Source organism: Lacerta agilis, chromosome 10 (assembly GCF_009819535.1).
Source record: "Lacerta agilis isolate rLacAgi1 chromosome 10, rLacAgi1.pri, whole genome shotgun sequence".
In the NCBI taxonomy this organism is placed as follows: domain Eukaryota; kingdom Metazoa; phylum Chordata; class Lepidosauria; order Squamata; family Lacertidae; genus Lacerta; species Lacerta agilis.
The window spans coordinates 47,673,386-47,696,417 of NC_046321.1; the positions used below are offsets into that span (position 1 = coordinate 47,673,386).

Genomic DNA, 23,032 nt, shown 5'->3' on the forward strand with positions numbered 1-23,032 from the left:
CGAGAGCGGGTGAGGTGGTAGGCGCGGGCGCTTGAATCGACCGCTTGCCTGACACCGTGCTGCAGCAGTGCCGACGGATTAAGAGCGCACCATCCTTCCTTAAATTGGATTAAAAATTTGGACTCTGTAAGTAAAGAGGATTGTCTTAAAAGTTTTCTTTAGAAGATTTGGCGCGGAGGGAAGCGTAAAAAGGGAGTCCGTTTCCCCCCTGTTTGCGATAAGACTGTTGTAACGGGACTGTAGTACAGCCGAGAACCTTTCAGAAGTTCTGAAAAACTTTAATTTGGAAAGAAGAAAGCCCCCTGAAGGGTAAAACCTTGTGGGGGGGGCAAGAAAGTGGACGATGAGATACTTTTAAAAGATTTAATTTAAAAGAGAAAACCCCGCGCGCCCTCTGGAGTACGGAGAACCGGGTCAGTCCGCGGGCGGCCATTGAGGTGGAAAAGTCATTTGAACTGCCTGATACATTGTTTCCGAATTGAGTTTTACTGCTACTTTGAATCCTGTGGAAGCCCTGAGAGGACTTTGAAGGGTGATAAGGAGCAGGGAAGCCGCTAAGAGACAATTGGAAACTGTTTGGATCTGTACAAAAACTTTTGTTAACTCTTTAGACTTTGCCTGAAAGGGAAACGGTGCTCTTTGGTGGTGAGTTACTGAAATTACAATTAGTCTGGAGAAGGTCCCTCTGGTGGCCACAAATAAATTGTATTGACAGTTTAAAGTGACTTTTGGAATTCTCAGAGCCTTGGAACATACCCGCAGCTGGGTGACCTTGAGATGGAGGATGATAAAACTACACCAGCACAAACAGTGAAAAGGAGAGACCAAAGGAAAGGCTCTATGAAAACTTTTGAGGAACAAATATTAGCACAATTGGCCGTATTGCAGGCAGGCCAGAATTCTATTGCGGAGCAATTGAAACAAAATACTCAGGAGGTGCGACAGAATACAGAAACAGTTGATAGATTGGGGAAGGAGGTGGGTTTAATGAAGGCAGAAATAAAGCAAAATAAAGAGCAACTCACAGAGGTGCAAACACAGGTGAATGCTATTGAAAATATTCGACTTAGGGTGGTGGATCAACAGCAGGAGGACTTACAGATTCGGATTGCTATGGTTGAATTGAGAGAGAGACAGAATAACCTGAGAATCAGATCATTGCCAGAACTGGAAAAAGAGGACTTAAAAACATTTTTGATTGAGCAGTTGGCGGAATTTTGGGACTTGGAGGAGGAGGAGTTAAATAAAACAGTGGTGAGAGCATTCAGATTTGGAGGCAAAAGTAAGAAAAGAAAAACAGTTAATGATTGTTTGGTTGAATTTCGAAGCAGAGAAGATAGGGACAAAATATTGGAACTACATTACGCAAGAAATTTGGTGATTGAAAACCAAAAGATCATACTTTATAAGGACATCCCCCAATACCTCCTGGACCTTAGGAAAAAATATTCTGACGTAACTACAGCTCTGAGGAAGAAGGGAATCTTTTTCCGGTGGGAGTTTCCGCAAGGTCTCTCTTTCAGGTATAAAGAGAGGAAGGTAAAAATAAGATCGGTCGAGGACAAGCAAAAGTTTCTGGACAGACATTCAGAGGAATTTGAAGAAGGAAAACAACAAGGGAAGTACCCTGGGAGTTTGGGAATACCACCATCAAGGTTACCGATATCAAAACCATCAACAAGACCAGAACAGGACGACGACGACGACGTGGACGCATTAGGAGCAGCAGCACCGATACCTGATAAAGGATAAAAATGGCGTTAAGACTTTTGACGTGGAATATAAGAGGTCTTAACTCAAAGGCCAAGAGGAACCGCGTAAATCATATACTAATTAAACAGAATTTGGATGTAATTTGTTTACAAGAGACTCATGTAACGAGAATACACAGAAGAGTGCTACAAAATAAAAGATTAGGACAAGAATTTATTTCGTCAGACAATGTCAAAAAGAGAGGAGTGGTAATATATACAAAGGAAAAGTACAATCCAAAGTTACTTTTTAAGGATAAGGAAGGAAGATATGTGGCAATAGAATTGAATGTGCAAGGAGAAAAATTTCTAATTCTGGGAATCTACGCACCGAATGATGCCAAAGTGGAATTTTACAAAAGAATCCATGACATATTATTAGACTATTTGGAATACAAAATCATCTGTATGGGAGATTTGAATGGTGTGGTCTCCACACTGATGGACAGATCACAAAGAACCAAGTTCTCAAATGAAGGAAGATTACCAAAATCATTTTTTGAGATGATAGACAACTTGGACTTAATTGATTCATGGAGATTGCGCAATCCTCTGGAAAGGGAAGCAACTTTCTTTTCAGAGGCAGCATTAGCATGGAGTAGGCTCGATTACATCTGGATTTCAAAGGACTTGGCACCAAGAATTAATAAGGTACAGATAGACCCAAAAACTTGTTCGGATCACAATTCAGTCCAATTGGAACTAAAATTGACTTTGCAAGGCTCATTTAGATGGAGGATGAATGATTCGCTTCTTAGAAATGGAACAGTAGTTGAGAAGGCCCAAAGAACTCTAAAAGACTATTTTGAAATAAACTTGAATACAGATGTGGAAAAAAGGGTGATTTGGGACGCAAGTAAAGCAGTAATGAGAGGTTTCCTGATTCAACAAAACGCAATTAGAAGGAAAGAACAAAATGAAAAGAAAGAAAAATGTTTGGAAAAGATCAAGGAAAAGGAGGAAAAATTGAGATGTAAACCAAAAGATCAACAAATACAAAAAGAAATTAAAGCGTTACAAGTACAGTTTGCTAATTTAATAAATCAAGAAATAGAATGGAAAATTAGATGGTTGAGACAGAGAACCTTTGAATCGGCAAATAAATGCGGGAAGCTATTGGCTTGGCAGTTAAAGAAGCGACAAAAGCAGAATACTATTACGAATTTAATGGAGGATGGGAAGAATATTGAAGATCCTAAAGATATTAGGAAATGCTTTCAGAAATTTTACAAGCAGTTATATAAAAAACAAAAGCAGGATAAAGATGTGATCCAACAATTTTTGGAGAAAAACGGAATGCGTAAGATACCAGAGGAGAAAAAAGCTATCCTCAACCTCCCTATTACAAAACAAGATATAGAAGAAGCAATTAAAGCTATGCAATTGGATAAGGCTCCAGGACCGGATGGTTTGACAGCAATGTACTATAAAGTTTTAAAAGACTGGATGATTCAACCAATGATGGAGGTATGCAATGAAATACTACAGGGAAAGAGGGCACCAGAGACTTGGAAGGAAGCTTATATTACTCTGATACCGAAGCCAGACACTGATAAAACACAAGTTAAGAATTACCGACCGATTTCATTATTGAATGTGGACTATAAAATATTTGCAAATATTTTGGCCAAAAGATTGAAGAGTGTGTTGAAGGAATACATCCACAATGATCAAGCAGGTTTCCTGCCAGAAAGGCATTTGAATGGAAATATAAGAAATATAGTGGATGTATTGGAAAGATTAGAAAAAAGAAGTAATACAAGAGCTATTTTGATGTTCGTTGACGCGGAGAAGGCCTTTGATAATATTTCTTGGAATTTTATGAAACAAAACTTTCAAAAGATGGAGATGGGAGGTAATTTCTTGAACGGAATAAATGCAATATATCAGGAACAGAAAGCAAAAATTATTGTGAATAATGTGGTCTCAGAGGAAATAAGAATCGAGAAGGGAACAAGACAGGGGTGCCCTCTATCCCCATTACTTTTTATTTCGGTCCTGGAAGTCCTATTGAATATGATTAGGCAAAATGAAGATATTAAAGGAATAAGAGTGGGAGAAAGAGAATACAAAGTGAGAGCGTTTGCAGACGATGTGGTTTTAACCCTACAGGATCCAGAAAACAGTGCAAAGTATGCACTGGAGACAATTCAGCATTTTGGGCAGGTCGCAGGTTTCAAGTTAAACAAGAATAAAACCAAAGTTTTAACTAAAAATATGAGTAAAGAAGAGATCACAAGATTGGAACTACAAATAGGGCTTAGCTTCGTGAAGAAAGTAAAATATCTGGGTGTCAATATGACTGCAAACAATTTAAACTTATATAGAGACAATTATGAGAAGGTGTGGAATGAGATAAAGAGAGACCTAGAAATATGGAATAGATTGAAATTGTCATTATTAGGTAGAATTTCTGTGATAAAAATGAATGTTTTGCCAAAAATGTTATTCTTGTTTCAGTCGTTGCCAATTATAGATAAGATGGAATGTTTCAAAAAATGGCAGAAAGATCTAACGAAATTTATCTGGCAGGGAAAGAAACCCAGAATTAAGTATAAGATTTTAATAGATGCAAAAAATAGAGGGGGATTCTCCCTGCCAGATTTGAGAACGTATTATGAGGCAGCAGCTTTCTGCTGGTTGAAAGATTGGTTTTTGTTAGAAAATGCCGATGTATTAGATTTAGAAGGACACGATAATGTTTTTGGTTGGCACGCTTACTTATGGTATGATAAATCTAAAGTACACAGTGGTTTCAAGAAACATATAATTAGAAATTCTCTGTATAAAATTTGGACGAAATATAAGGTATTCATTGAAAATAAAACACCCAGATGGCTATCACCTTTGGAAGCTAAAGCACATAAATGCAAAAACTTGGATCGACAATGGCCGAAATATAAAGACATTTTGATACAAGAAGGACAGAGTTTTAAATTAAAAAGTTATGAACAATTGAAAGACCAAGTTACAAATTGGTTACAATACCATCAGATTAATGAAATATTTAAAGCAGATAAGAAAGTTGGTTTTCAGACAGAAAAATCCAAATTGGAGACAGAACTACTAGAACCAAAAAATAAAAATCTTTCCAGAATGTACAATTTGATACTGGGGTGGCATACACAAGATGAGCTGGTGAAATCGGCAATGATTGAATGGGCAAAAGACCTAGGGCACAACATCATGATGGAGGATTGGGAGAGACTGTGGAATCAAAATATCAAATTTACAGCATGCAGTTTGCTAAGAGAAAATATTATGAAGATGATTTATAGGTGGTATTTGACTCCTGTCAAACTGGCGAAAATGTATCATGGTTTAAGCAATAAGTGTTGGAGATGTAAACAATCCGACGGAACATTCTTTCACATGTGGTGGGGGTGCCCGAAAGTGAAGGACTTTTGGGAAAAAGTTTATAATGAGTTGAAAAAAATTCTCAGATATACTTTTAAGAAAAAGCCGGAAGCCTTTTTATTAGGTATCTTAGGTAAAGATATTTTGAAATGTGATAGAAATTTAGTATTATATGCCACAACAGCAGCAAGAGTGGTAATAGCAAAGAACTGGAAATTGGAAGAGCTACCTACCATTGAACAATGGCAGATGAAGATGCTAGAATATATGGAGCCGGCGGAAATGACCGGGAGAATCCGTAACCAGAGTGACGACGTGGTGGAGAAAGAATGGGGAAAATTTAAATTGTATTTAAAAAAGCACTGTAACATTTAAAAGTTTAATTTTATTGGTAAAAGAAGGATAGGCTGTCAATGTATAGGTTGAAGTGAATAATAAGAATTTTAGGGAATTATAAATTTCACAAATAGATTCTGAATATAGGTTAGTGGTTAATAGTTAATAGTTAATAGCTAATAGTTATAAATTTAAATAGTTTTGAATTTTAAGATTGTTAGCATGCATAATGTGCGAGAAATTAAAATTGGAAGTTACGTTTAATATTCTCAAGGAAAGCAAATAAGGGGAAACAGGAGGAAGTTCCTAAAAGATGATAAGAAAATGGAGTTATTTTTATTATGATGATATATTTTTCTTTTTGTGTTTATTTTCTGATGTTTTTTTTGTTTTTTACTGTGTTAAGTTGTTTGTTGTTGTAAGTGTGTATTTGTAGATGTCTATTTTTCTTATTTCTTTTTTGAAAATACAATAAATATTATTGGAAAAAAAAAAACAAATTTATTTACAAAGTATGCTTGAGTCAAAAGCAATGTGTCGTTTAAGAGAAGTTCTGTTTGTTTATTATAGCACTGGTTATGGGGAATGCCTTCTTGACAAACCAAATGGAAGAATCTATGACTTTCAGTCTCAGTTGCCTGGTTCCCTGTATGATGTGAACAAGCAGTGTGAGCTTATGTTTGGACCTGGGTCACAAGTATGTCCTTACATGGTAAGTTATATAATACAAAACACAATTTATAATACTTGTATAACACTTCAAAATCTTGCTGAAGTTATCTTGAAATCCTGAGAAGATGGTTGAAAACGTTTGTGTCCCCCCCCCACCTTTAATTTGTAATTCCTTGTTGCTTTTCCTATCCTTGGAAACACGTGTATCCTGCATTTTAGCGCCAAACCACAGGATTTTTCTTAGCTTTTCATTGTTTCTCTTGTTAGTGACCCGGGTAATGGAGGAGCTAGAAATAAATATGTAACAACATTTAATGAACAATTTTAATGGAAACAAAATGCATCAACTCTGTTAACTCAGTAATCAGTAATAAAGGAAAGTTAGCAGGAAGATAAAATAATGATAAAATAAATAAAATGATCAAGTAGCATCTTTTAAAAAATGTTGCCGAGGTAGAGGTGTTCATTCCACTGCAAAGGGCAATATTCAGAAGAAGTAAGATATTGCTTGAAATGCAGTATCTAAATAGAGTTTGATAGTAAAGGGGCAACAAAGCCACAAAAGCTAATCTAAAAGTAACCATAATGTATTGTGTGAATACTTCTTAATCACACTGAGCTAAGAAAGAGACGTATTGTCAGATACATAGATTTGTCCCTTCCTTCCTCTTCCTCCTCCTTTTATTCCAAAATGGAATTTAAAGTTTGCCTAGTGTAGTTCTTTGGATCTTAGCTCAAGGCCAAAAGTTTATAATGTAAATTTAATTAATAACAGACCAATCCTACCAGATTGGGGGACTGAGTGGTTACTGTCATATCACATAAATGAATGAATGAATGAATGGGCTCACTTTGCCTGACAGAATGTGGAGGGAGCATATTTCATCCCACACTTCTTCTGTTGAAACTTCTGTTGGTCCCACTGGGGAAGGGAAATAACTATCCCAATCCCACAGTGGAGTAAGTACTTCATTATTTCAGGACATGTTAGAAATGGGAGGGCTTTGGATTAAATCCATTTACCCTCAGCACATCCCTGGTATGCCCATTCTCCCTACAACCACCATTGGAGCAGAGACAGCTGTTGTGGTTTCTATAGCTGCAACAAACAGGCCTCTGCAGCTGAACCACCTACTTTGGCCATGGAGAGGAAGATCCCCCAAACTCCTATGCACTTCAGGATAGCCATAGGATTGTACCTTTAGTGGGCTGAGTATCTTCTAACATGACCATTTAGAGATTTCTTAGGCTCACTCACCACAAGATTGTATTTGGCATGCAGATATCTTAAGCACAAAATACATGTGGATCATGTCCAAGATAAATGGTCCATGTTTCAAACAGGGCTTTTCAGTTTAAAATGTAAACAGGACCACAAGCTTTTCCTGGTTGCTCTTTGAAACTATTTGAAGCCACATTTAAGAATGCATGCACACTTCATTTTTAATTCACTAGATTAGAATATTGGTGTTCGAACTCAGGACACATGGGTGGCATCTAATGATATAGTTTTGCTAGTGCAAGGACTTCTGGCTATGGAATGGAATTTCCCTCCCTCTCCAGTCTCTTTTCTCCCACAACTGTTCTGAGAGTTCTCACAACCCTCCAGAGCAAATTTTGGGGACAGCGCCGTGTGCTAAGGGATCTACAGTGGTACCTCTAGATGCGAACGGGATCAGTTCCGGAGCCCCATTCACATCCTGAGCACCGTGTCTGCGTATGTGTGTGATGCGATCCGGCGCTTCTGCGCATGCGCATGACAACATTTGACGTGTCTGCACATGCGTGAACCGCTGAACCCAGAAGTAATCCGTTCCGGTACTTCCGGCTTCGGCGCATTCGTAACCCGCACCGTTCTCATCCCACAGCGAATGCAACACGAGGTATGACTGTACTTTGTTGCATACCACCCAGTATCCTGTAAAACATCCTTCTCCTTATGTTGCCTTCTTTCTGACACCCCTGGGGTTGTTCCCAGTTGACAACTAGGCCTGTCCTGTAGCTTAAAACCAAAACATAGTTTAAGTTGGGGGTATTGCATCTATAGATTGATGAAAAATAAGTGTTACACGTGTAACAAAGTAAATCCTGTTTGTTTGGTAGAAACAATGCAAACGTTTGTGGTGTACAAGTGCAGAAGGCATTCATAAGGGTTGCCGTACGCAGCACATGCCTTTGGCCGATGGAACAGAATGTGGCCTTGGAATGGTAAGATTTCTCTTCCACATCTACCATTTCCCTTTCCTTAAATCACTGGCTTTCTGTCCACATCTAGATCTATCCTTATCTTCAAATGTCATCATGACCTCCCTTTTCTCTCTGCTGTTACATCCACACACACACACACACTGTACCAATAATACTGAAAGAAATCAATCTTGATTTTTCATTAGTGGAGTGCCTTGCTGGAGGTCTCCTCTGAATGAAAACTGTGATGTAGAAGGCAATTATGAATTAACAATTCAGGATGTATCTATGCTTCCATAGATTGGTTTCTACAGCCACAGCAGGCACTGTAACTTAATGGTTTGACTTTACCCCCAATGGCACACTTTTGCATTGTCACTCAAGACAACTTGATTCCAACAACCAAGAACTGAAACAAGTTTGTCTGGGGTAAGGGGGTTCTCAGTGGCTGCTAATAGACTATTAGTTGGGGGCCATAATGATTGTAGTCCAGCTACAGCTGGAGGTCACCATGTTGGCACCCCTGATTAAAGGTACCTTATTTGCCCTCTGCCTGGACTGGCATGGTTGCATAAGGCCTCTGTCGTCTACTCACATGATATGGGTAGATTGTGTGGCTGCACACCATACTGAAAATGAACCCCTTCATTTGGAATGAAAGCAGGATATCTATCCTGTCTTGAGTGGAAAATGGAGAAGTTTCTACAAGTGCTATGAAAACAGCTGGTGTTTCTTACTGTCCCATGTTTCATAGGAACAAATCCATTGTGGATAAACACTAGTTTTACACACATTAACTCCTTTAGTCTGTTGCATATTGGAGGCCCATCTTATTGCACATGTTTTAGGTGTGCTTTCTATTCTGATCAGAATTGGAGTTCACGCTTATTTCATTGCATAATGTATGTGTAAAAATACCAGCAGCCAGATATTCTGATGTTCTGAATTAAAGATACTAGGAGCAGATTGCTTTTGAATTGCTAGACATCTCATTTAAATGCATAAATGAAGGCTTAGATGCTGAACTTTCCAGATTACTGAATTGTTAATAGTATTTTGACAGCAAAGTTCATTACATAGTGTTTAAATGACACAGTAATCTTCTAGCTCCAATTTAATTTTCTTTGATATCAATTCCTGTTCTCCTATTTGCTTATCAGAGTCTGTGCACACTGAATTAGTTTTTTTTCTAATTTTGATTTTGTTAATGTTTATTAATTGAGCAGCATTGCCGGCATGGGATTTGTGTAAGCAAAGAAAAGGAAAAGCTCCCCGTAGATGGAGAATGGGGATCCTGGGGACCTTACAGTTCATGTACCAGAACATGTGGAGGTGGCATCAAAAGCACAACCAGACTGTGTAATCGGCCAGAGTATGTGTTTTGTTCTTCATTTTAAATATATATCCATTGAGACTATGTTTACTCTGCCTAGTCCTCTGAAAGCAATAATAAATTAATAGCAGGTTTCCATAGTGGATCAGATAATGACATACTGTTTAGCATTTCCATTATCACTTACTTGAAACCACCTGGAAGGAGTTGATACTTGCCCCATGTGAACAGGTGAGTGGGGGTACCACAAAGCTTGTTTTCAATCCCTTAGGTCAAACAACAGATGCTATTACTCTGGAACCCAATTTTATTGTTCTATTTAGTCAGATGCAGCCAGGCATGGCTGTTTACCTCTGAGTTCTTGAAAACACACTACTATACTTTGGTAAAAGGTAAAGGTGACTATGGGATGAGGCGCTCATCTCACTTTAGGCTGAGGAAGCCGGCATTTGTTCACAGACAGCTTTTCAGGTCATGTGGCCAGCATGACTAAGCTGCTTCTGGCACAACGGGACACTGTGACGAGTGCCAGAGTGCGTGTCCCGCCACAGCGGTACCTGTTTATCTACTTGCACTGGTATGCTTTCGAACTGCTATACTTTGAATGATCTATCAAGAGTAGCATGCCTGTTCAAGCTCTTAAAGACACATTTCCATATTGGATCATAATTTCAATGTGTCTTTTGAAATTTAAAGGCAGAAATTATGAATAGTGCATTACTCAAAGCCAAATGAAACATAAGCTATCTTTTTTGTATATATTGTAATAGTTGGTTTGTAGAATCCTGGCATTTTGGCAGTGGATAGTAAAGCCTTAGAATAATGTGGTGGGGTTTGTAAAAAATGCATGCTTGTGCAATGATGACATTTTATATTTAACTCCCAATCACTTTGTAATTGTATAAATGGCTTCCCACCATGATGCACATTACAGCTGTTAAGTTGTGTTAAATATTTTTGCTTGCAATGTGTTTTATTACCTATTGAAAGCTGCTCTGGAAATTTTTAATTGAAAGGCTGTATATACAGGTATATATATTTTCAAATAAACGAAAACCACAGCAGTGTAGTTTAGTTCTGAAAATATTGTTTATAGTGTTCTGATAGAAGTCTGTTAAAGCTATGCAATGGTGGCCATCACCTTAAGAAGATCCTGCTGAGTCTGGCCAATGGCCCATCTGGTCCAGCATCCTGTTGTCACAGTGGCCAACCATAAGCCTGTAGGAAACCCACAAAGAGGACCTAAGCACAAGAGCACTCTTCCTCCCTGTCATTTCAAACAACTGGTATTCAGAAGCATTACTACCTCTGCAGGCAAAGCCTAGCCATTGATAGCCTTCTCCTTCATGAATTTGTCCAGTCATCTTTTAAAGCCAACCATGTTGTCTAGATTAAATCAGTAAGATGTCTTTGGAAAGTTTGTTTTGAATATGACTGTTGAGCTGGAGCCCTTGTAGAATTCAAGTGAGCAACATATCTTTCACAATGTCCTAATTAGACTAAAAGATGTTGAGAGACAAAATATTGTGGCAGCAGTAAATAAAATTTGCTCTCCCATATTCTATGATTTAAATATCCTAGATAGCAGGGTCAACTATGTTACTAAACTAATAATACCAGCCCAACGTAGGGCATTTATGTTGGCCCGACTGAATATCTTTCCCTCGGCATTTGTCAGGGGTAGATATCAGAATATTCCCAGAAACAAGAGATACTGCAGATGTTCCCTGAATGTCCCGGACACTGTAGAGCATATTCTCTTTTATTGTCCACTACACAGTACGCTGCGTGAACGCGTGTTGTCCCCCCTTTTGGACGGTTTGAAACCGCAGCATGGTGGAAGTGTTGGATTCTGTCTCTCTGACATTGACCAAGGGGTGACTGCGGGGGTAGCCGAGTTTTTGGCAGCAGTGCTTCAAGGAGTACTTTAACAGGAGGAAATTATAGATTTTACTAATACACACATACAATCAGCCTATGAGTTTAATTATTGTTTCTTTGTGTATATATATATATATATATATATATATATATATATATATATATAAGTTCCTGTATGTGATTCTTTCTCTCGCGATTTTACATGTAAATGCCTAATAAAGGTTTGATAAGTGAAGTGACTGTCTGTCTGTGTTTAACATGCTTGCAATGCAATTTTCATTAGGCCAAAACATGGAGGACAATACTGCGTTGGCCGCAGGATGAAATTTCGATCATGTAATACTGATTCATGTCCCAAAGGCAGAAAAGATTTTCGGGAACAGCAGTGCTCTGAGTTTGATGGTAAACATTTCAACATCAACGGGCTAACATCTACCGTGCGCTGGCTTCCAAAATACAGTGGCAGTAAGTAATCAGAAACTTCCTCTTTAAACTAAATATTCATTTGTGTACAATTTCACAAGTGACAAAAACATACTTGGCTTTTTTCTCCCAACAGTTTCTACGAAGGATCGCTGTAAGCTTTTTTGCCGTGTTTCTGGCACAACATCCTACTATCAACTGAAAGACAGGGTCATTGATGGTACTCCATGTGGAACGGACACTCATGATATATGTGTGCAAGGCTTATGCAGGGTAATTGAGTTCACTAAAACAACACAAATCTTTTTGGAAACTGTTTGAGAGCAACAAAGAGTTTTGTGGTGCCTTAAAGTCCTAACATGCCATATTTTTCGCTCCATGAGACGCACTTTCTCCCTCCTAAAAAGTGAGGGAAATTGTTGGTGCGTCTCATGGAGCGGAGGGAGAGCTGGTAAAATGCTGCGCACGGCTCTTGGTATGCTTGAGCGAGAGTCGCGCACAGCGTCAGGCTTCCCCTCCGATCTCTGTACAGGGAGCAGGGAAGGAGGGGTCCCTGCACAGCAATCAGGCTCTGCCTCGGATCGCTGTAAGTTGAGATGGGAAGGAGGGACCCGCCCCTTCTTCTCTGCTCCCTGCACAGCGATTGGAGGCAGAGCCTGCTTTTGGGATCGGTGGGCAGCGCGGAGGTTGGTGGGGGGAGCAGCGGGGATGCTGCTGCCTCCTCCGCTTCCCCCTCCAGCGCCCCCTCCCAGCCTTTTAGAGGAGGAAAACCAGAAAAATATTTTTTCTGGTTTTCCCCCCTTTAAAATATAGGTGCGTCTCATGGTCCCGTGCATCTCATGGAGCGAAAAATGCGGTATTTATTACGGCATGAGCTTTCATGAACTACAGCAGATGTCAACTACCAGACTTTTAGAAGACATCTGAAGGCAGCCCTGTTTAGGGAAGCTTTTAATGTTTAACAGACTATTGCATTTTAATATTCTGTTGGAAGCCATCCAGAGTGGCTGGGGAAACCCAGCCAGATGGGCGGGGTATAAGTAATTATATTATTATTATTATTATTATTATTATTATTATTATGTGGAATTGTAAACAGCGAGAGGTCAGAGGGAAATGAAAGGCAGAGAAGTACAAATAGTGCTAAAAACAGTGGTCATTAGAAAGCAAACACCCCGCCTAGTTGGAGTTGATAAAACCGACATCCTGGAAATGGTATTAAGTGAACCGTTGCCCACAAAATCTAGTTCATAGGGAGCTTCCAGATCACACACACAAACATACATATATAGCAATGTCCTATGATGTTGTCATCATAAAAATGCCAGTCCATATACTTTTTTATATTAAACCTGAATTTTCCCTGAGCATGGAAAATCTAATTAATAAACAAAAAAACCATTTGCAGACAGATGATGTGTGTGATGACATGTTGGTGGGTGCTTTTTATTGCCACACCCCCATTTCTGTTTGTTCCTCTCCTAAGCACAACCTCTCCATTTGTTTTGAACATGCTCCTAAGCCACAATCCAGCACACCTATGCTTTTGATATTTTGTTTGTCGCAACACACTTGTATTAGAAGTATGGTTTTGGTGTGCTCATTCGTTTGGAAATCTTCTTTTACAGACTAGTAAAGCTAGTCGTTGTTGCAACACAGCACCAAATGCATTATTGTTCATGAGAATTGTTAAATGAATTATTACTTGCAAGGTGTGAGGAATGATAGGTTAAAATGAGTAATTTGAATTACCTGTAAATTGAATGCTGTTGCATGTACTTAAAAACATTTTGACATGTTTCCATAGCAAGCAGGCTGTGATCATGTGTTAAACTCTAAGGCAAGGCAAGATAAATGTGGAATCTGTGGTGGTGATGATTCTTCATGTAGAACTCTTGCAGGAACTTTCAATAGCGCTCATTATGGTATGTTTCTTGATATCCATCTATCTATTTACATATTTAATTGCATATGACACTGGCTTTCATATGCCAGACAGATTCGCAAGTTTGATTTTGTGTGTGTGCAGTTGGCTGTGTTTTTCTAGTAGCAAATTTAAACAATTCAAAATTAAAACAATAAATATTGGCATTAAATCATTTTTTTCTACATTCAACCATGCTGTCCACTATGCTAGACATATTTTCCTTTCAAAAATGGCTGTATTTTTAAACCTCTATATTACAATCTTATTAATTTCTAACATCACTTTCATTTCATTCCCAAACCCAGCTATGGAAAGGAAAGCTCCTTGGAGTGTTATGAGCAAGTTTAGTATAGTGCCACATATTTTAATGGGTTAAACCAGTAGTTCTAAACTTTTTCAGACCTGAGGCCCACCTTTAACCCAAACATGCATTTCCAATATTGTGTTTTTACTTGTGAGGTATGGTAATTTTCTTTTTTGTGCGTGTCTTGGTTGTTACGGTCTGTGATTAAGATAATTAATAAACAAAGCAATATTACATAGGGAATAAATTGTTTTCGTTGCTCCTTGGAAGTGATGATCTAGCTGCTTTAATTTCTCTTCAGGTTTATCACTTCTCCTGGGAAGTTTATCGTTTACAAGCATAATCTTTCATACGATTAATTTAAGCTTAATTATATTCTAGGCTATAACATTGTAGTAAAAATTCCCATAGGAGCAACAAACCTTGACATACATCAGCACAGCTATTCAGGGAAGCCAGAAGATGACAACTATCTTGGTAAGTGTTCCAGATAATCCGTTACTGGCTTTCATTCCCCATGAGAAATCCAACAGCCCTAAGACGCTCTTGAACACCTTTGCATAATAATATCACTATATCAGCTGACTCATTTCACTGCAGGTATTTTACCACTGCAGGGTTCAGATTAATTCTTACAATTAATTGAATCTTGGGATTTCTTTTAATGTTCCATATCGTAATTCCCTGTTGTTGTTCAGTCGTTCAGTCGTGTCCGACTCTTCGTGACCCCATGGACCAGAGCACGCCAGGCACGCCTATCCTTCACTGCCTCTCGCAGTTTGGCCAAACTCATGTTAGTAGCTTCGAGAACACTGTCCAACCATCTCATCCTCTGTCGTCCCCTTCTCCTTGTGCCCTCCATCTTTCCCAACATCAGGGTCTTTTCCAGGGAGTCTTCTCTTCTCATGAGGTGGCCAAAGTACTGGAGCCTCAACTTCAGGATCTGTCCTTCTAGTGAGCACTCAGGGCTGATTTCTTTGAGAATGGATAGGTTTGATCTTCTTCCTTCTTCCATAGCTTCCCTGAGTAATTCAAGCCCCTTCGCCACGACAAGGCAGTGATCCATGAAGGGGCGTAATTCCCTAGTAATAATTAAATCATTACAAATGTGCAAGATGCGTGTAAGTATGAAGTAAAGATGCACTAATGGTGATTGTTTCTCTTAATGTTGTTATAGCATTATCCAACACTCAGGGGCATTTTTTCCTGAATGGAAATTTTGTTGTGAGCTTGTCTAAAAAAGAAATCAGTATGTACGGAACTAATTTTGAGTACAGTGGGTCAAACAACACAGTGGAGCGAATAAACAGCACTGGACGGCTTGAAGAGGAGATTCTTTTGCAGGTGAATCTTTAATATGTTAATTAATAGTGTGCATTTGCATTTTTTACATACCAGGAGTGAGGAAAAATTCATTGAAAAACAGTTTTTTAAAAATCTTTGTTTAGGTGTTGTGCGTAGGGAATTTATACAACCCCGACATTCGTTATTCATTCAGTGTTCCTGTAGAAGAAAGCCATGATTTGTTTATATGGGACCCCTACGGGCTTTGGCAAGACTGCAGCAAAATGTGTCAAGGTATTGTCATTTTCTTGGTTGACGTGATTTTTAAGATATTTCAAAATTTCTTGTCGTAACCTGCCATAAACTATATTTATTTCTCTTTCACCTTGCTGTGGTTTGATTATGGAAATGTGTGTGAAACATAGTTTTGTGTAGGTCGCAGCCTGGTAGACCATCTTCATAATTTTCCTAAGATTCACTGTTTAAAAGCAAGGAAATTCTGACTTTAAAAAACTTTGGAACAATGAGCGTTCCCCACATCAAACGGGGTGTGCATGTTGCGAGGTTGCGGGGAGGCCCGTTGAATCACGGTGGCAGCTCCTGGCAGTTGGTCTGGCTTCACCTTCCCAGGTTGGGATACCTGTGAACTCCACCTACACTAGCAGCCGCCCAATCCCGGCTGGGGAGGTGTTGCCAGGGGGATTGGCCAGGTAGAAGGAGGGATTATACAGTACATACAATAGAACTTGAGTCATACCTGGGAAGCGGCCGTTGGAACAATGAAAACATGATCGGAAATTATGTTTCTACTAGAATGGGGGCAAGTAAAAGAGGATGCCTTCACCCCTGTGTGGCACCCTTTTATTACATATACAAGACAGCAACACAATCCCCCTGACAGCATGCAGACTGATATGGCTAAATTGACCCAACACCCCCACCCACCCCCTCTCATACACAAGCAAAACTCTCTGCGATCCACTGAATGCAACCAACCATGCTCTGAGTTTCCCAACCCCTTGCACCACCAACAAAAACAGACAGACAGACAGACAAATAAAGAACCTTCAAACACAAAAGAATGAAATAACATTACCCCCCTTCTTTCTCCCCCTCTCACTCACCAATTCTTTCCTCCCAACCTCACAATGCTTAACACAGCAATGTCTCACCCCAAATGTAACCATAGCTGTCAACTTTTCTTTTTTTGCGGGAAATTCCCTTATTCCAGTGCCGTTTCCCACTGCAAAAAAGGGAAGGTTGACAGCTATGAATGTAACTGACCTATAGAAAAGATTTTATGAATTGAAAACGGAGATGTTGTATGTACCCTTGTTATCCATGAGAATCTTTCAATAAAAACACCTTAAAAAAAGAAAAGAAAAGAAAAAACAACGTTTCCAGTTCAGTATACCAAGAAGCTTAGGGAAAAGCTCCCATCTTTATGAAATGCCCATGCAGGAAAAATCTCTTGGAAAATTTGCATTTTGTGAATGCTGTCCTGTTCATAACTAAGTTGCAAATTATATATACGATGCCTGTGTTTTGATGTTGTGCTCAACTACTAGTGTGGCAGGCATAGACCCGAGTTGAGCCTCTCAATTTCACACTTCTCCCTTCCTCCTCAAGGCAAGACTGCAAAGAGATGGGCAGCTTTCACTGATTTTAATTAACTTCAGTTTAGTAAGTAGTTCAGTCCTAAAATGTGGTTGATGTTGACCAATATTTGTTAAACACACAACAGCTTCATAACTCACAGGTTGGTGTCTGTTTCAAACAAACCATAGGTAAGATTAACCACATATTGGGTTCAAATAATATGACAGGCTGTGTTTAATTCAAATGGAGGTGAAAGCTTCTGAACTGAACAACTCATGGCTACCTCAATTTTACCGGTGTTGAGTCTCCTCCCTGATGTTCGAGACTGTCAGCTCTCTGAAGTGAACAAGGAAGGTAGATGGGGAGGGGAACTATAACGTTTATTGCAAATTTTGATGAGATTAAGCTAGTTTTTAAATAAAGCCTGAAATAAAATCTGCTTTCATCCTGTTTAAATCTCATCTTTAACTTTTTTTCCTAAATCTTTTTATTTAAGGTCTTCACAGGAGGAAGGTTACATGCATACGAAGGAGTGATCACTTGGTGGTCTCTGACCAAAGATGTGAGCATATAACCCGTCCCACAGCTGTAACAGAACAGTGTAACACAGAATGTGAATTAAGGTATAAACATTTATCAAATTGTATGACTTGATTAACGTTTACTCAGACTGTTACATTTTCTGATTTTACTTTTGTAACTTTGAAGTGTGTGTTCCACAAACTCATTTAATTCACTGTGTTTGGATTTTTTAAAATATGATTTCCTTAAGTGGTATAAAAATTCCTTGAGTTGGTGTTTCTTTCATTGAACGATTACAAATAATAAAAAAGTAAGCTTAATGTTTGTTTGTTTGCTCCGCATTCTATTTGAACACCTTCATAATTTAGGTTACCTTTACACACTAAAACATATTTAGTTTTATATAATAGTTTATACTTATAGGTGGCATAACACTGGCAAAAGTGAGTGTTCAACTCGGTGTGGCCCGGGGTTTCGATCTTTAGACATCCACTGTATGAAGTACTCTGTTTCAAAGGGACTGAGTGTTCCAGTGGATGATAAATACTGTGCTGATCAACAGAAACCACCAATCCGAGAACCCTGCCATGGAGACTGTCTTCTAACAAGCTGGCATTACACAGGATGGTCAGAGGTACAGATGTAGAACCTTCCTATGATTAGGTTTTTGCATTAACAAGTGTGCCGTAGCCTTACTGTATTTTCTGATAAGCAACAGAAAGCTCCATTTGTGTATAAACCACTGGCCGTTTTTTAACATAAGATTTTTTTAAAGCATTCAGCAGTTTATAACAACCACAGAACTAGACGCTAAATCTTTTTCAGCCCAAAGCATGTATTGATGCCATCTGTGCTTCTATTCCTTAACGTGCACTTGTTTATTTTATAATGATACATTTCTTGTCTTTTCTCGATAAACCAGTGTTCAAGGAGTTGTGGACGAGGTGCGAGAACCAGAGAAGCTTTTTGTATGAACAACTTTGGCCGCCGGCTAGCAGATAGAGAGTGCCATGAACTTCCAAAGATTATTACGGAGAGCTGCAATGAATTCTTGTGCCCCAGCTGGACCACCAATGATTGGAGCGAGGTAATGCGTGCAGATTGATTTTTTTTTAAAATAAAAATTTATTGGATTTTAATAATAAACATACACAAAATACAAATACAAACACTACAAAAACTACAAAACAAAATACACACAAACAAAACATTTATCTACCCTTATCCTCTTTATGATTCTAAGTTTGGGACTTCCTCACGTCCTCTCTTCTGCGTTCATTTCTAATCTTCTTTAGTAACTTTGTAACCTTGTAAAATCTTCTTTCTTATTCCTAATCTTAATCTTGCACTTATAATCAACATATCTTAAATGTTATTCTTATCAAGCAAAACAACAAATTCCACATCTCAACTTCTTATATCCTCTCTTAACTTTCTAACACTGTAGCCTATATTCCTTCTGATTCCAATTTCAAATATTAATAAATCACATCTTATCTAATACCTAATTATTTCTTCCTGTCTCATACACCGTTTTCCCTCTGGTTTCGGAGTTCTGTGGTCAGCCTTTATGATATCCCCTTTAAATATTCATCCTTTACCCCACCCCCCTCCTGTCCATCACAGATTGATTTCACTGCAGATTGATTTCACTTTTGTGAAGCCATTAAGCCCTTTCTACCCGGTGCTAAGGATCCTTAGAATGCCAAGGGGTCTCTTATCGCCAGAGATTCCTGGTGAACTGCACCTTTAGGCTGAGTTTGGAGTTCTTATCATCCTAGGATCTCTTCTTAACTTAAATTCCTTTTGCCCAAACTTGGCCCTGCTCCCATTCCTCATGTAAAATCAATATATTTCATAATTCTGTGGGCTGGACAGTACATTTTGGGCCACCATGGATGGGAGCAAAGCTTGACTCCCATTTAAAAGTGGTAGTGGCAGGCACCCTCCTCTAAAACAGTTGTCAGAGACCTAGCAGGGAGTGGCATCACTGAGGTGTCGCTTTGAGACCACAGGTGCCCACAGAAGGCCATTTGGTGTTTTTTGTGCTAGTAACATAGGTTTAGCATGCTGTTAGTGTGAGGAACTTGATAGTGGGTGATAATAAAAGTTAGGATTTTTCTTTTTACTTATGCAGATTTTATTACTTTGTTTGTGTACTTCCAAGAGCCTTGTCGGAGGAGGAGCTGTAATATAAAAGCTGCATGAATCAGTCAACAAATAACACTCAAATCCTTTTACCATCTCTGATACTCTATGTAGTGTCCTGTGACTTGTGGGAAGGGAATGAGGCATCGACAAGTACGGTGTCAACTGAATGACGAACAACTGGAAAACGTTTTCTGCAATCCAAACTCTATGCCACATTCAGTGACAGCATGTGAACTTAATGAATGTGCAGCTTGGCAAGTGGGACCCTGGGGAGCAGTGAGTACCTAGAAGTTCTTACATAATATTTTCAAGCATTTCACCACTAAAAGGCCTCTTCTTAAACCATTCCTGTGAAGACAGGGGGAGAGGTAGGTTAAAGATGCTCCAAAAAATAAAATAAAAAATACTTGTTATGGCCTAAGAAGTCTTTGTACAAGGTCTCATAATACTTGATGAAAGACATTGAGAATCAGGTGGAGAACTTGACAAATAGGCAATGGAAGAACTGTTATGGGAAAAGAGAAAATACAAATATAGCCAGGAAATAGAGAGCTCTAAAGGCAAAAACTAGGACCTTCAAATTCATTCAAAGCAGGATAGGAATCCACTGTAGAAATTTAAGAAGAGGAATACATGGTTAGCAACAGTTGGAACTGAAGAGTTTTCCATTTGTCTCTGTGGATCCTAAGTCTAATCTGGTCTATCTTTATGGAATTGTTTGTGTTTAGTGCTCTGTTACATGTGGGCATGGATATCAAGTGCGTGCAGTCAAATGTGTTGCTGGAATTTATGGAACTATTTTGGACGATGACAGAGAGTGCAGCGCTGCAACTCGTCCCAGGGACAGCCAAGTAAGCAAAACAAGTATTTAGAGAAAGTGCTGTGAAAAAATAACAATTAAGTGAGTTTTATTCTACCCTTCCAGCCATCTAATGTTTCCAAAATGTACTTTGTCATCTTTAGGAATGTGAAATGGCTTCTTGTCCAGAGACCATCAAGCTGTGGCCAACATCACTTCCTGTGATCCAGACTGATAAAGCGGCTCAGTGGAGATATGGATCATGGACTCCAGTGAGTGATATTGCAATGGTGCAATCAAATGTGCATTTTCCTTCTTTATTTCACAATTGCTTAAACTTCTCCATGTCAAAATGTTATTCTATAAATAAACTGGGATAAGGGTAAGATCTTAAGAATTGCCTTCTCTTGATAAGAAAAAGAGATGAAAAACTCCTGCATCCCCTTTCAGCAAATTAATTTAGCCCAATTGCTTTGCACTATTTATAGTAAAACTATGCATTTGTTCGCTGCTCTTATCTCTTGGTTCAAATTGTGCACCCCAGGAGCAGAATAATGGGTAGGCAGACCAGTTGTGGTTTAAAAATAATAATAACAGGCCACGATTTACAGCAAGAACATGGGGTTGACTTGGCATGGGGCAAGGATCAGTAATAGAACAGCCCACCTGCTGTCTGAGTGAGATGGGCAGTCTTGGTTGGGGTCCTTTGTTCTGGTTGGGGTTCAAGCAAGGCCAGTATAAGAAGTCTTGTTGTGCAGGATGGCTTACCTTGACAGCTGCAGGGCCAGGGAGTCAAGTGCTAACAAATGGCACCATAATGAAAAGAATCTAGGTAAACTGCCAACTACACAGTGGCATTCTTGGCTTCATTGAATATTTGGCAGTATTTGTCCACAGTTGACTAGCATGGCAACCCTAACTGAGGAACATACCCTAGCTACACTTAATATCTTAGGGAAGGAGAAGTTTCTTGACTCTGGGTCCTGAGTATGTGCCTGTTTGGTTAGAATAGTACAATTCTGGTTTTGGTCTGTCTTCGCAGTGTTCCGCATCTTGTGGGAAGGGGAACCGCGCTCGTTACGTAAGCTGCCGGGATGGTCACGGCGGAGTAGCAGAAGAATCATTTTGTGCGCATTTGCCACGACCTGAAGAACTTTCAAGCTGCTTTAGTCCCTGTGGTGTTTGGCAATCTGGAAGCTGGTCACCTGTAAATATTACTCTTTTTTCCATTTTGTTTTTTATTTTCCTTTTTTTATATTAGAACGCTAGGTAGAAAGACTTCCTATGTTTAATTTCTGATGAGGCATGCATAAAGCTGTTTTGGCCCTTGTTCCACAAATGTAGATAATTGTTAATTGCCATCTTTTTTTAAAAAAAAATGTTAATCATTGGTTATAACTTTTTCCTGTTACGTTGTGTCACATAAATGTTGGGTTAATTTTTGGTCAGTGCACAGTTACATGTGGTAATGGAATAGTAACAAGGCAAGTTGTCTGTGTCAACCACCATCAACAAATTGATGAGAATTACTGTGATCCCGAAGGCCACCCTGCAAAAGAACAAGAATGTAACATGCCACCCTGCCAGCCAGTTTATCACCACAATCCGGATACACGTGAACATCCAAACCACCAGGATTATCCTCCAATACACAAGGTCCATCATTCACATGACAATGTAAACTCAAGGAATCACCACTCTCCTCAAGGAAACCAGTGGAGAACAGGACCATGGGGAGCAGTAAGTAAATCATTGTCTGTGTGCATCTTTCTGCAAACATTTGGATGATGGATGATGATGATGATGATGATGATTACCCCACCCATCTGGCTGGGTTTCCCCAGCCGCTCTGGGCAGCTCCCAACAGAATAAAAAAATGATAACATATCAAACATTAAAAACTTCCCTAAACAGGCCTGCCTTCAGATGTCTTCTAAAAGTCAGATAGTTGTTTATTTCCTTGACATCTGATGGGAGGGCGTTACACAGGGCGGACGCCACTACCGAGAAGGTTCCCTGTAACCTCACTTCTCACAGTGAGGGAACCGCAAGAAGGCCTTTGGAGCTGGACCTCAGTGTCTGGGCTGAACGATGGGGGTGGAGACGCTCCTTCAGCTATACTGGGCCAAGGCTGTTTAGGGCTTTAAAGGTGAACAGATCTTGCTGCTGTTTGCTTTTTCCATATTGTAGGTCCCTGATCCAGAGGTGTTCAAATGCAAACCTGTCAACACATATACTGTAATCTTCCTTACAAGTTTCTCTTCTCTCACTGAACACCACAACTATATATAATGCTGATGTTATATTTTAGGTGCAAACAAGGTTCTCCTTCCTTGCTCTAAACTGAAGGATGGCGTAGTGTGAAAACGCAGTCTTCCAGAGAGGAGATTGCAGCCACTTTGCTCCTCCTCTAGACCTGCTGCTTCAGTGCAGCTGTGAGCTAAGCTGTGGTTTTACTTTGTATGCTGTCTGAACCCAAGCTTGTAGATTGTCTCCTCCATACAAA

At 39.3% G+C, this 23,032-nt stretch overlaps 1 protein-coding gene across 4 annotated transcripts in view; it reads left to right on the top strand.

Annotated features, from left to right (window-relative positions):
* Positions 1-23,032, top strand: part of ADAMTS20 (ADAM metallopeptidase with thrombospondin type 1 motif 20) — a 78,533-nt gene that overhangs the window by 25,024 nt on the left and 30,477 nt on the right. For all 4 annotated transcript variants that reach the window (XM_033161650.1, XM_033161652.1, XM_033161651.1 and 1 more), the window contains exons 10-26: positions 6,015-6,156; positions 8,220-8,324; positions 9,530-9,675; positions 11,801-11,982; positions 12,077-12,213; positions 13,748-13,865; positions 14,553-14,648; positions 15,349-15,515; positions 15,620-15,749; positions 17,551-17,677; positions 18,000-18,210; positions 18,499-18,663; positions 19,839-20,003; positions 20,456-20,578; positions 20,691-20,798; positions 21,569-21,733; positions 21,976-22,266. In XM_033161650.1, the coding sequence (XP_033017541.1) occupies positions 6,015-6,156; positions 8,220-8,324; positions 9,530-9,675; positions 11,801-11,982; positions 12,077-12,213; positions 13,748-13,865; positions 14,553-14,648; positions 15,349-15,515; positions 15,620-15,749; positions 17,551-17,677; positions 18,000-18,210; positions 18,499-18,663; positions 19,839-20,003; positions 20,456-20,578; positions 20,691-20,798; positions 21,569-21,733; positions 21,976-22,266 (2,578 nt within the window). The remainder of the gene's footprint in view (positions 1-6,014; positions 6,157-8,219; positions 8,325-9,529; positions 9,676-11,800; positions 11,983-12,076; positions 12,214-13,747; positions 13,866-14,552; positions 14,649-15,348; positions 15,516-15,619; positions 15,750-17,550; positions 17,678-17,999; positions 18,211-18,498; positions 18,664-19,838; positions 20,004-20,455; positions 20,579-20,690; positions 20,799-21,568; positions 21,734-21,975; positions 22,267-23,032) is intronic.